The 12300-nt window shown below is 41.3% G+C and overlaps 1 protein-coding gene across 2 annotated transcripts in view; it reads left to right on the forward strand.

The window, feature by feature from the left end:
* POLH (DNA polymerase eta) overlaps positions 1-12300 on the forward strand; it is a 44464-nt gene that overhangs the window by 23888 nt on the left and 8276 nt on the right. For both annotated transcript variants that reach the window (XM_031011992.3, XM_055389704.2), the window contains 5 exons: positions 1541-1644; positions 4426-4545; positions 5149-5272; positions 5786-5851; positions 11065-11234. In XM_031011992.3, the coding sequence (XP_030867852.1) occupies positions 1541-1644; positions 4426-4545; positions 5149-5272; positions 5786-5851; positions 11065-11234 (584 nt within the window). The remainder of the gene's footprint in view (positions 1-1540; positions 1645-4425; positions 4546-5148; positions 5273-5785; positions 5852-11064; positions 11235-12300) is intronic.

Consider the following 12300-nt stretch of genomic DNA (forward strand, 5'->3'; position numbering starts at 1 on the left):
CTGGTTTCCTGATTAATTATGAATAAAGTGTAGCAAGAGCCCAGGACTTTCATCGCCTTCTGACCAAAGCTCAGTAATTGGGCAGTGGCTGATTATCCCTGGTTGATACCTTCTCCTCCTCCCTTCAATACAAGGAAAGTTCCCAAACTACCCATCTGAATTTTTTTGGTGTTTTTTTTTTTCCTGGTTGGATGAAGGGAAAGGAAACAATAACTTCAATGTAATTTAAACCAGACTAAATGTTGCCTAGTAGAAGTTCTTAACGAACCTCTCTAATGAATTTAATAATTTTATATTTTAAAACATAATTATAAAAATATAATTTTTAAATTATATTAAAAATTAAAAATTATATTTTTATAATTTGCAAAATGATACCATTGAAGTGCTTTTACTCTTAGAAAAGATTTCTCTTGGCCCAGTGCGGTGGCTCACACCTGTAATCCCAGCACTTTGGGATCCCGAGGCTGGTGGATCACCTGAGGTTGGGAGTTCAAGACCAGCCTGACCAATATGGAGAAACTCCATCTCTACTAAAAATACAAAATTAGCTGGGCATGGTGGCTCATGCCTGTAATCCCAGCTACTCAGGAGGCTGAGGCAGGAGAATTACTTGAACCCAGGAGGTGGAGGTTTCAGTGAGCTGAGATCATGCCATTGTACTCCAGGCTGGGCAACAAGAGTGAAACTCTGTCTCAAAAAAAAAAAAAGAAAAAGAGTTCTCTTGGGAGGCTGAGGCGGGTCGAGAGATCTCAAGGCCATCCTGGCCAACATGGTGAAACCCCGTATCTACCAAAAATACAAAAATTAGCCGGACATGGTGGCGCACACCTGTAGTCCCAGCTACTTGGAAGGCTGAGGCAGGAGAATTGTGTGAACCCGGTGCAGGGGCGGTTGCAGTGAGCCAAGATCACGCCACTGCCCTCCAGCCTGGTGACAGAGCAAGACTCTGTCTCAAAAAAAAAAAAAAAAAAAAAGTTATCAGGGATTTAAGCTTTTTCATTTTTTAAGTGCTATTTATAAGAAGGTGTTTGTTATTGGAGGATGGTTTTGAGCCCAATCTCTATAACAGATACTATATTATGATAATTTGTATTAAATTGGGGACTCAAAATGGACCAACTATTAATCAAGAAATGTAAATGGGATAGGGTAAAACAAGTATGTTTCAGCATTTTTATATAGACATACTGAGAAATGCATCTTGCTTGAGTTTCTCCTGCAGTTTCTACTTTTCAAACCTCTTGAAGCAGGAATAGATGGGAAGGAAAAAATGACTAGAGGAAAACTGAGAATGGGAGAGATGTGGGAAGAACAGTGAGGATAATGATATTGCATCATGTTTCCCAGTGGGGATGTTGTGGGATACCAAGTTTTAGAGATGTCTTGAGTTTCTGGTTTTATTTTTGTTTTTAATGTAGAAACCATTAGTTACAGCTATTAAGCTCTGTGTGTGTGTGTGTATGTTATGTGTATGTTTATATTCACCAACTTTGGTGGGTTGACAGTAATGAGGTTTTTATACTTTGCATGCTTCCAGGTCCTGGCAAAACTGGCCTGTGGACTAAACAAGCCCAACCGCCAAACCCTGGTTTCACATGGGTCAGTCCCACAGCTCTTCAGCCAAATGCCCATTCGCAAAATGTAAGTATTCAGGCAGCACGTTAAATTTCACTTCTATCCATGTGTAGAAACTCTCTGGTTATAGTTTCTTGTGTTACTAATTAAGGACTGGAGCCAGGGGAAATACGTACCAGGCAGTTAGAAGGAAAACAACACAAAACATTTTGAAACACACGCTGAGACTTTTATTTTTATTTATTTATTTATTTTTTGAGACAGAGTTTCACTCTTGTTGCCCACGCTAGAGTGCAATGGCACGGTGTCAGCTCCCTGCAACCTCCACCTCCCAGGTTCAAGCAATTCTCCTGTCTCAGGCTCCTGAGTAGCTGGAATTACAGGCTCCCACCACCACGCCTGGCTAATTTTTGTAATTTTAGTAGAGACAGGGTTTCACCATGTTGGCCAGGCAAATCTCAAACTCTTGACCTCAGGTGATTTGCCCTCCTCAGCCTCCCAAAGTGTTGGGATCACACGCGTGAGCCACTGCGTCCAGCCACGCTGAGACTTTTATTGAACCTTCAATTCTCGGTTATCTGTAGCAGATACTTAATCCTGAATTAAAAAAAAATGAGCCAGGTGTGGTGGCTCACACCTATAGTCCCAGCACTTTTGGTAGGCCAGGGTGGTGGATCGCTTGAGCCCAGGACGTCAAAACCAGTCTAAGCAACATAGTGAGACCCCATCTCTATAAAAAATAAATAAATAGGCTGGGTGAGGCCTGTAATCCCAGCACTTTGGGAGGCGAGGCAGGTGGATCACCTGAAGTCAGGAGTTCGAGACCAGCCTGGCCAACATGGTGAAACCCTGTCTCTACTAAAAATACAAAAATTAGCTGAGCGTGGTGGCGGGTGCCTGTAATCCTAGCTACTCGGGAGGCTGAGGCAGGAGAATCACTTGAACCCAAGAGGCGGAGGTTGCAGTGAGCCAAAATGGCGCCCTTGCACTCCAGCCTGGGTGACAAGAGGAAGACTCCGTCTTAAAAATATATAAAAAAAGAATAAATAAACCAAGTTTTAGCTAAATGTTTAACTTCCCGCTAGACTTTTTTTATTTAAGTCTGTTATTAAGTGACAAATAGGAATTTTACTTCTTTTCTTTCCTCTAATAGCATATCAAGGTGTTCAGGGCTGCTGAATTTCAGCTCTCAAAGTAGGCATTAGAGAAGAAGCCAAGTCAAATGAACAGGTTGTGCCTACCAGTTGTGTGGCCTTGACAAGGACTTATAATATTGTAGAAAGGAAAGGTAAAAAGCAATAGTAAAAGTGCTGTCATAAGACTGCATAATTGATAAATGAATTATGCAGTAGAACAAACTTCACAAAAGAAGGGAGTATTTGGAGATGGATTTATAAAAAGGCATGGGATTTTGTTTTGAGATTTGGCACAATTTGGAGAGTCAGACAAAAACAGCAAAGCAGTACTGATTTGGAGAACTTTTTAGCACAAAGAGGGGAAAGTATGAGATATTTTCAGTGAACTGGGACCTAAAGTAGTTTAGCTGCACCATATTGAGGAAGATAATGGAAATAGACTGAAAAGATGGTTTAAAGACAGATTACAGGGAGCCTCAAAAGCTGGGCTAAAGAATTTTGACTTTTTTTTTTTGAGACAAGTCTTGCTCTGTTGCCCAGGCTGGAGTGCAGTGGCGCGATCTTGGCTCACTGTAGCCTCCACCTCCTGGGTTCAAGCGATTCTCCTGCCTCAGCCTCCCCAGTAGCTGGGACCACAGCTGCATGCCACCACGCCTGACTAATTTTTGTATTTTTAGGAGAGATGAGGTTTCACTATTTTGGCCAGGTTGGTCTCAAACTCCTGGCCTCCAATGATCCGCCTGCCTTGGCCTCCCAAAGTGCTGGGATTACAGGCATGAGCCACTGTGCCCAGCTGACTGTTTATATTTAGGTTATGTATTCCTTTTTTTTTTTTTTTTTGAGACAGAGTCTTGCTCTGTCTCCCAGGCTGGAGTGCAGTGGCACAGTTAAGAGCTCACTGCAGCCTTAACCTCCTGGGCTCCAGCAATCCTCCTGCCTCAGCCTCCCAAGTAGCTGGGACCACAGGCACATGCCACCATGCCCAGTTAATTTGCTGGAGTACAGTGGCACAATCTCGGCTCACTGTAACCTCTGCCTCCTGGGCTCAAGTGATCCTCCCACCTCAGCCTCCCAAGTAGCTGGGACTACAGCTTCATACTGCCACACCTGACTAATCTTTTTGTATTTTTTTGTTGAGACAGGGTTTCGCCATGTTGTTCAGACTGTTCTCAAACTCCTGGGCTCAGGTGATCCACTCGCTTCGGCCTCCCAAGTGCTGGGACTACAGGAGTGAGCCACTGCACCTGGCCTTAATTTTTTTTGTAGAGTTAGGGTCTTACTTTGTTGTCCAGGCTGGTCTCAAACTCCTGGACTCAAGCAATCTTCCCGCCTTGGCCTCCCAAAGTGGGATCATAGGTGTGAGCCATTGTGCCCGGCCAGATTATATATTCTTAAGTAAAGTTTTAGCCATGGAAGGGATTTATTTTGTGTTTGGGATTTTAATCCCCAAACAGGACAGCAGGTGTTGTACAATTGAAAGTTTTATATACAGTTTACTTGATAGTTAATCAAGGACTTTAACCTTTTGGTTATGTTATTGTTAATCTTCTTCTCAAATTCTAACTCCCAGAGTAACTGAATTCCCAGAATATATGCTCTCATTTGTCCTGAATCTTTTGGAGAGCTACATACAAAGTAGAATATCTTATGTTTGCTGCTAATTAGATAGTTATGATGTGACCTATCAATTCTTTGTCTCCTTTGTCATCAGCCGTAGTCTTGGAGGAAAGCTAGGGGCCTCTGTCATTGAGATCCTAGGGATAGAATACATGGGTGAACTGACCCAGTTCACTGAATCCCAGCTCCAGAGTCATTTTGGGGAGAAGAATGGGTAAGTGATTCATTTTTTTTTTAATCATAACCTTTATGGAGATGCTATATTCAAATATAGACAAAACCATCTAGTAAAATCCAGACCTATCTTTAGGTTAACATTTGTTTCTTGAGATAATTTCACTGGTTCTTCTTGCTTCAATATCTTGGGTCACTATGGCCCATCAGTCTAGAGTAGTTTTTTCCATGTACCTAGGTGGTTGATAGATAAGATTTGTTACTTTGATGCCTGAGTATGTACTAATTACATCATTCATGCATGCTGAGATGCTATATTCTCTTAAAATCCTTGTGTTTAATGCCCTAGCAAGCACACACACACTTTGGGATATGAATCAGTGGCTTGCTTGGCATTTTTCCAAAAATACAAATGATGACTTGGCTTTAGAAAACAGAACCAGTGTTCTCATTGTCCATATATTGCACTGGAATTCACTGAGAAGGGCAGGGGTTTTGTCAGAGGTCCGGTACACTAAATTTTGGACAAGGTTTTCCTTTTTCATGAAAAAGATAAAAGGGCAATATAATATAGTTATTTGGTTTTGTTTTAACAAGAAGAATCATTTAATTTCACCTTAACGTTTTTTGCTGGTCTTATTAGGTCTTGGCTATATGCCATGTGCCGAGGGATTGAACACGATCCAGTTAAACCCAGGCAACTACCCAAAACCATTGGCTGTAGCAAGAACTTCCCAGGAAAAACAGCTCTTGCTACTCGGGAACAGGTAAGCTGGCATTCTTGACAGAACACTACCTCTTTTAAAGGGGTCAATGGGTAGGTTTTGGTAGCTGTGGAAGGTTTAATAGGTTAGAGGAGACCTTTATAAAGTATGAAGAAAACATGTTCTGTCCTTGGGTTGAAAATTGACTAGTTTATGATTATTACGTTTTTCTCTTTCGTCTATCGAAATAAAATGGAATTTCTCATTTGTTTAGTAGATGGAGACTTGGAAAGCCTAGGATATTATGCTTCAAGTTTGGGTCTTGTCTTTTTCTCAGAGCTGGAACATGCTTGAAAGTCACCTGATGGCAAACAAGCAGGAAAAGAAAATGAAAGGCTTGAGCTAGGGCAGGACAGAAGGACTGGGAACATTTCTATGATCTGGTGATCCTTTGATTATGGGGAGTCTTTGGTGCACAATTCTGTTTGGGAGAAAAAAAAGAACAAATAACACCATCTAGTTCTTAATAGACTTTGAGTGTTTAAATGAAAGATTAAAGTCTCAATACTTTTTTAGGTACAATGGTGGCTGTTGCAGTTAGCCCAGGAACTAGAGGAGAGACTGACTAAAGACCGAAATGATGTAAGATTTTCTTTCTTTATTCCTGGGGTGGGCTTTGCAATTTACATATCAGCTGCTCTTTACCTTATGGAGCAGGAACAAAGACAGAAAAAAGTATTAGCATAGGAAATATCCGTTTTCTTTCTTTCTTTTTTTTTTTTTTTTTTTTTTAGACATGGTCTCACTCTGTCTCCCAGGCTGAGTACACTGGCACAATCATGGCTCACTGCAACCTCTACCTCCTAGGCTCAAGCTCTCCTCCCAACTCAGCCTCCTGAGTAGCTGGGACTACAGGTGCATGCCACTACAACTGGCTAAATTTTTTTATTTTTTGTAGAGACAGGGTCTTGCTAGGTTGCTCAGGCTGGTCTTGAACTCCAGCCAAGGAAATTTTAAGAAATCTTTTTTTTTAAAATTTTTTAATTTTTTAATTTTTTTTGAGACATAGAGTTTTCCCTCTTGTTGTCCAGGCTGGAGTGCAGTGGCATGATCTTGGCTCACTGCAACCTCCGCCTCCAGGTTCAAGTGATTCTCCTGCCTCACCCTCCCAAGTAGCTAGGATTACAGGCACACACCACCACACCCGGCTAATTTTTTGTTTTGTATTTTCAGTAGAGACGGGGTTCTACCATATTGGCCAGGCTGGTCTTGAATGCCTCACCTCAGGTGATCCGCCCACCTCAGCCTCCCAAAGTGTTGGGATTACAGACATAAGCCACCACGCCCAGCCAGTAGTGGCAGTTTTAAGCACATTTTATTGTGTATATTTGATGTTTACAACATGATGCTATGGGATACATATAGTAAAATGGTTACTATAGTGTAGCAAATTAACATATCTATCATTTCACATACTTTTTTGTAAAAAAAAAAAAGTAGTTAAAATCTACTTAAAATCTCTAATAGAATTTTATTAACTATAGTCCTCACTTGTACATTAGCTCAATAGACTTGTTCATCCTACGTGTCTGCTACTTTATATCCTTTTACTTACATCTCCCCATTTCCTCCTCCCCTCCCCCGTCCCAGGTAACCACTGTTTTATTCTCTATCTCTGTATATTTGACTTAAAAAAAAATTCTGAGCATTGTACATTTTTCTTTCTAATGTTAAAGACATCTGACGATTAGTTTCTCTCCTTTTTTTTTTTGAGACTGAGTTTCGCTCGATCGCCCGGCTGGAGTGCAGTGGAGCAATCTTGGCTCACTGCAACCTCCGCCTCCCAAATTCAAGCGATTCTCCTGTCTCAGCCTCCCGAGTAACCGGGATTACAGGTACCCGCCACCATACCCAGCTAATTTTTTTATTTTTAGTAGAGACGGGGTTTCACCATGTTGGCTGGGCTGATCTCGAACTCCTGACCTCAGGCGATGTGCCCATCTTGGCCTCCCAAAGTGCTGGGATTACAGGCATGAGCCACTGCACCCGGCAGTTTCTCTCCTTTTTCAATAGCTTTATTGACATATACTTTACATACCACAAAATTCACCCATTTAAAATAATTCAGTGGTTTTAGTCTATTGCAGAGTTCTACAACTATTCTACAATTTTAGAGCATTTTTATCACCCCCCAAAAGAAATCCTGTGCCCATTACCAGTCACTCCCCATTTCTCTCCCAGCTACCCCCCAGCCCTAGGCAACCACTACACTGCTTAACTGTTCTGGACATTTCATATAAATGTGGTCTTTTGTGAAAACATGTGGTCTTTTGTGACTGGCTTGAAGTCTTTCACTTAACATGTTTTCAGGTTCAGCCGTATTGTAGCATGTGTCAGTACTTAGTCTTTTTTGTTTTGTTTTTGATTTTTGAGACGGAGTCTCGCTCTGTCACCAGGCTAGAGTGCAGTAGTGCAGTCTCGGCTCACTGCAACATCCGCCTCTCGAGTTCAAGTTATTCTGTTGCCTTAGCCTCCCGAGTAGCTGGGATTATAGGCACGCGCCACCATGCCCAGCTAATTTTTGTATTTTTAGTAGAGATAGGGTTTCACCATGTTGGCCAGGGTGGTCTCGATCTCATGACCTTGTGATCCTCCTGCCTCAGCATCCGAAAGTGCTGGGATTACAGGCGTGAGCCACCGCGCCCAGCCAGGACTGACACCTTTTTATGGCTGAATAATATTCTATTGTATTAATATATACCATATTTTGCTTATCTACTTATTAGTGAATGGACATTTGAGTATATTTCCACTTTTGGCTATTATGAATAATGTTGATATGAACATTCATCTACAAGTTTTTGTGTAGACACCTGTTTTCTTTTCAGCATATACCTTGGAGTATAATTTCTGGGTCATATGGTAACTCTATGTTTAGCATTTTGAGGAATCGCCAGACTGTTTTCCACAGTGGCTACACCATTTCACATCCCTACCATCAATGTAAAAGGGTTCCAATTTTTCCACATCCTTGTTACTGACTTTTTAAATTTTAGCCATTCTAGTGGGTGTGAAATGGTGTCTCATTATAGTTTGACTTACATTCTCTGATAATCTTTTCATGTGCTTGTTGGACATTTGTATATCTTTGGGGAAATGTTTGTTGAAATCCTCTTCCTGGGCCAGGCGTGGTGGCTCAAATTTTTGGAGTCCGAGGTGGGTGGATCACCTGAGGTCAGGAGTTCGAGGCTAGCCTGGCCAACATGGCGAAACCCTGTCTCTACTAAAAATACAAAAATTAGCCGGGCATGGTGGCGGGCACCTGTAATCCCAGCTACGCAGGAGGCTGAGGCAAGAGAATCGCTTGAACCTGGAGGTGGAGGTTGCAGTGAGCCGAGATTGCGCCATTGCACTCCAGCATGGGCAACAAGAGCAAAGCTCCACCTCAAAAATAAAAAGAAAAAACAAAAATCCTCTTCCCTTTTTTAAATTGGGTTGTCTCTTTATTATTGAGTTTTAACATGTCCCTTGTCAGATACGTGATTTGCAAATATTTTCTCCCATTCTATGGGTTTTCTTCTCACTTTCCTAATGGTATTGTTTGATGCATCCTCTTCTTTTGAAATGTCTTGGAGTTCTACAAGTCAACTGTACATGTCAAGAATAGTCCAAAACTGCTCGTTTGCTCCTTTTTAGCTGGAATAGGTTAAATGTTTGTTCCTTTGGTAGGCATCATAAAGAGGGATTTGATCCAGTTGCGTTATCGCCCTTTTCCGCTTTTGCCCACTAGGTGGCACTTGTTTCTCATCTCTCTGTAAGTCCCTGGGGCCTTTCTTTCCACTTTTTTTTCCTAAGAGACAGGGTCTTGGCTGTCATCCGTGCTGGAGCACAGTAACACAACCTTAGCTCACTGCAGCCTTGTAGCCTCAACCTCCTGGGCTCAAGTAATCCTCCTGCCTTAGCCTCCCACAGTGCTGGGAGTACAGGCATGAGCCACTGTGCCTAGCCTTTTCTTCCCACTTTGTATCCAGTGGGGATCCCTGAAAATCTATCTTTTAAGCTTCAAAGGACTTTATACCAAAAATAATTCAGGACATAGCAGATCCTATCACTTCACTGTTTAAAACATTCCAGTGGTTTCCCTTCACACTTAAGGCATATTAAGGAATTTTTTAAAAGTAATTCTATAAAGCCAAATATAATCTAATTTCTTGCTACTTCTCTGACCCCATCTCTTATCTTCCCCTCACTTATTCTAGTCTCCACTTCACTGGCCTCCTTCCCTTTATCTAACACACTAAGTAAGCTCTTACTTTAGCACTTCCCGTTTCTTTGCCCTGGAGACTCTTTGTTCATATATTCTTAATATTTGCTTCCTTGATTTATTCAAATCTCTGTGCATGTATTACATTCTCCAGGAGGTCCTCCGTAGTTACCCTATCACAGCAGCAGCCTCCATCACTCTCTGCCTTATTCTGCTTTTCTTCATAGCACTCATCTCTGTGGTCATTTCTGTTACATGTCTATTTTTTATTATCTATAGTTCCTACTACAACATAGGATCCATGAGGACCTGGACTTTATTTTATTCTCTCCTGCATCTCTAGGCACTGTCTAGGCATGCAGTTATAGTTGAATAATTTTGGTCAACAAGGACTCCTTTGTAATTGCCAATTTGTATTCCCTCAAGATATATAAATCCGTACAAATGTATTTTTTATCCAAAAAGTAGTTCCTGCTCTTAGCTTGTTTGCCTTAGGGGTACTTCTTCTCACTAGCATCTTTTGATAGGGGTCCCTTATGTAGAATTTTCACCTTCTTATATTTCTGCCTCTTGACCATTATGTCTCAGTTTGCTGAGATTACAGCATTCAGATGCTTCAGACTTCACTGTAAAGTGAGTCATGATCTTGCTCTCTCAAGGCAGGCTCACTACATGGTATCTTCTCTAGATAAGCTGTAAAAAGGTGTTGGTAGAAACTTCTGGAATTGGTGGCGAATGTTTGTTTACCATAAGAGCCCCAGGGCAGAAAAAAAGATATGACTCGAAGCCTAGTTCCACTTTGCTTTCAGACAATTACTTACCTGAAACCTTCCTTCAGTCACAAAATAGTATCTAGTATTGTAGATATTTGTTATAATTGTCCTGCTTAAACACCATGAAAAACATTTAGGGGAGTCCCATTTTCATTTGTGCTGTCCTGTTCCCATCATCTGTCAAAACATCCTAGGATACTCCGATGTTCCATAATCCAAATTACGTCTTCTTCAGTTACTTTTTACACCCAGAAATAGCATTAACACTTTTTTGTGGAACCATGTAATCAGATTTCTATTCAGAAAATGCATTCTGTTGCATATAGATTCTTTTTTTTTTTTTTGAGACAGAGTCTTGCTCTGTCATCCAGGCTGGAGTGCAGTGGCACCATCTTGGCTCACTGCAACCTCTGCCTCCCAGGTTCAAGCAATTCTCCTGTCTCAGCCTCCCGAGTAGCTGGGATTACAGGTGCCTGCCACCACGACTGGCTAGTTTTTTGTATTTTTCAGTAGAGATGGGATTTCGCCATGTTTGCCAGGCTAGTCTCGAACTCCTGACTTCAGGTGATCCACCTGTCTCAGCCTCCCAAGGTGTTGGGATTACAGGCGTGAGCCACCATGCCTGGCCTCTTTCTCTTTTTTATATTTTATCTTTACTCTTTGCAGAACTCAGTTTACCTTTATTCTTGACTTTTAAACTACTGTTTCCAAACCATTGTCACCCTGGTTCTTTTAATTTCCTCTCCTGCAGTTCAGTACCTAGAATTCAGATGCTCCTCATAACTTTATTTCTGGTCTCCATCCTTTCCCACCCACAGAATGACAGGGTAGCCACCCAGCTGGTTGTGAGCATTCGTGTACAAGGAGACAAACGCCTCAGCAGCCTGCGCCGCTGCTGTGCCCTTACCCGCTATGATGCTCACAAGATGAGCCATGATGCATTTACTGTCATCAAGAACTGTAATACTTCTGGAATCCAGACAGAATGGTGAGTTCTTTTCTAGCTCATCTTCTCAGAATAGATGATGATTCTGAGCTCTGTCTTAGCTCTACAAGACATAATTTTTATCATAAAGTTCCTCATTGTGTCTAATCACTCAAATTTTCACGAGCTGAATTTCAGAAGATGAAATATGCTTTTATGTACAGATTAGTCCTTCAGTGAGGTAAAGGGTAAATGTCATTTTAAAGTTATTATTAAAGTATCGGCCGGGCGCAGTGGCTCATGCCTGTAATCCCAGCACTTTGGGAGGCCGAGGTGGGTGAATCACCTGAGGTCTGTCTCAGTTCTACAAGTAGTAGGAATCTCTGTCTTAGCTCTACAAGTAGTAGGAATCTGAGCTCTTCCATCTGGGATAGACTCTGACTCAGACTACCAGTACCTATTACTCTGGGAGAAAATACAGTACCAACCTCAGAAACAAGACAGCTCAGCACAGATCCTTTGCCGACAGCTGATACATTCCAGTTCCCAGGAGAAGGTTAGACCCTTACTCTGTATTGACTTGGTCAGGGAAATGACCAGTTGCACTTGGAGAACAGAGCTCAAATTTCAAGGATACATTTGGGAACTTCAAACTACTTGATTGTTCTATCTTAAAAGCATATTTCTTGATTATAAAGGTGACCTGTGTTCACTGATATTCTCTATCTGACATCCCAACTCAGTTACAAGCTCCACTGGTATTATACCAAATGTCATATTCATTAGTAAACTTCACTTCTGTTGGTCATGAAATATAAGCCTCTTTTTGGAGCATCTTCATTTTCTGTCCAGATATTAATGATTTTCAGGATTGGAATCCTTTAACTGCATATTTAATAAAGCCCTTACTTTTTTTAAAGTATTCCAAATTCACAATAGAAATATAATTATGAGAGAGAGGTAAGTCGGTTGCTCACTTACAGATGTATATTGAATATTATACAAAATAAAATCAAAGTTTAGTTAATCGCTTATTACTTATCTAAATATATTGGCAGTATAATTATGTGTACAGACCTATAATATGGTGGAGTCTCTTAGTCTTTGTTCATAGGGCCGGGCGCGGTGG

Source organism: Gorilla gorilla, chromosome 5 (assembly GCF_029281585.2).
Source record: "Gorilla gorilla gorilla isolate KB3781 chromosome 5, NHGRI_mGorGor1-v2.1_pri, whole genome shotgun sequence".
Taxonomy (NCBI): domain Eukaryota; kingdom Metazoa; phylum Chordata; class Mammalia; order Primates; family Hominidae; genus Gorilla; species Gorilla gorilla.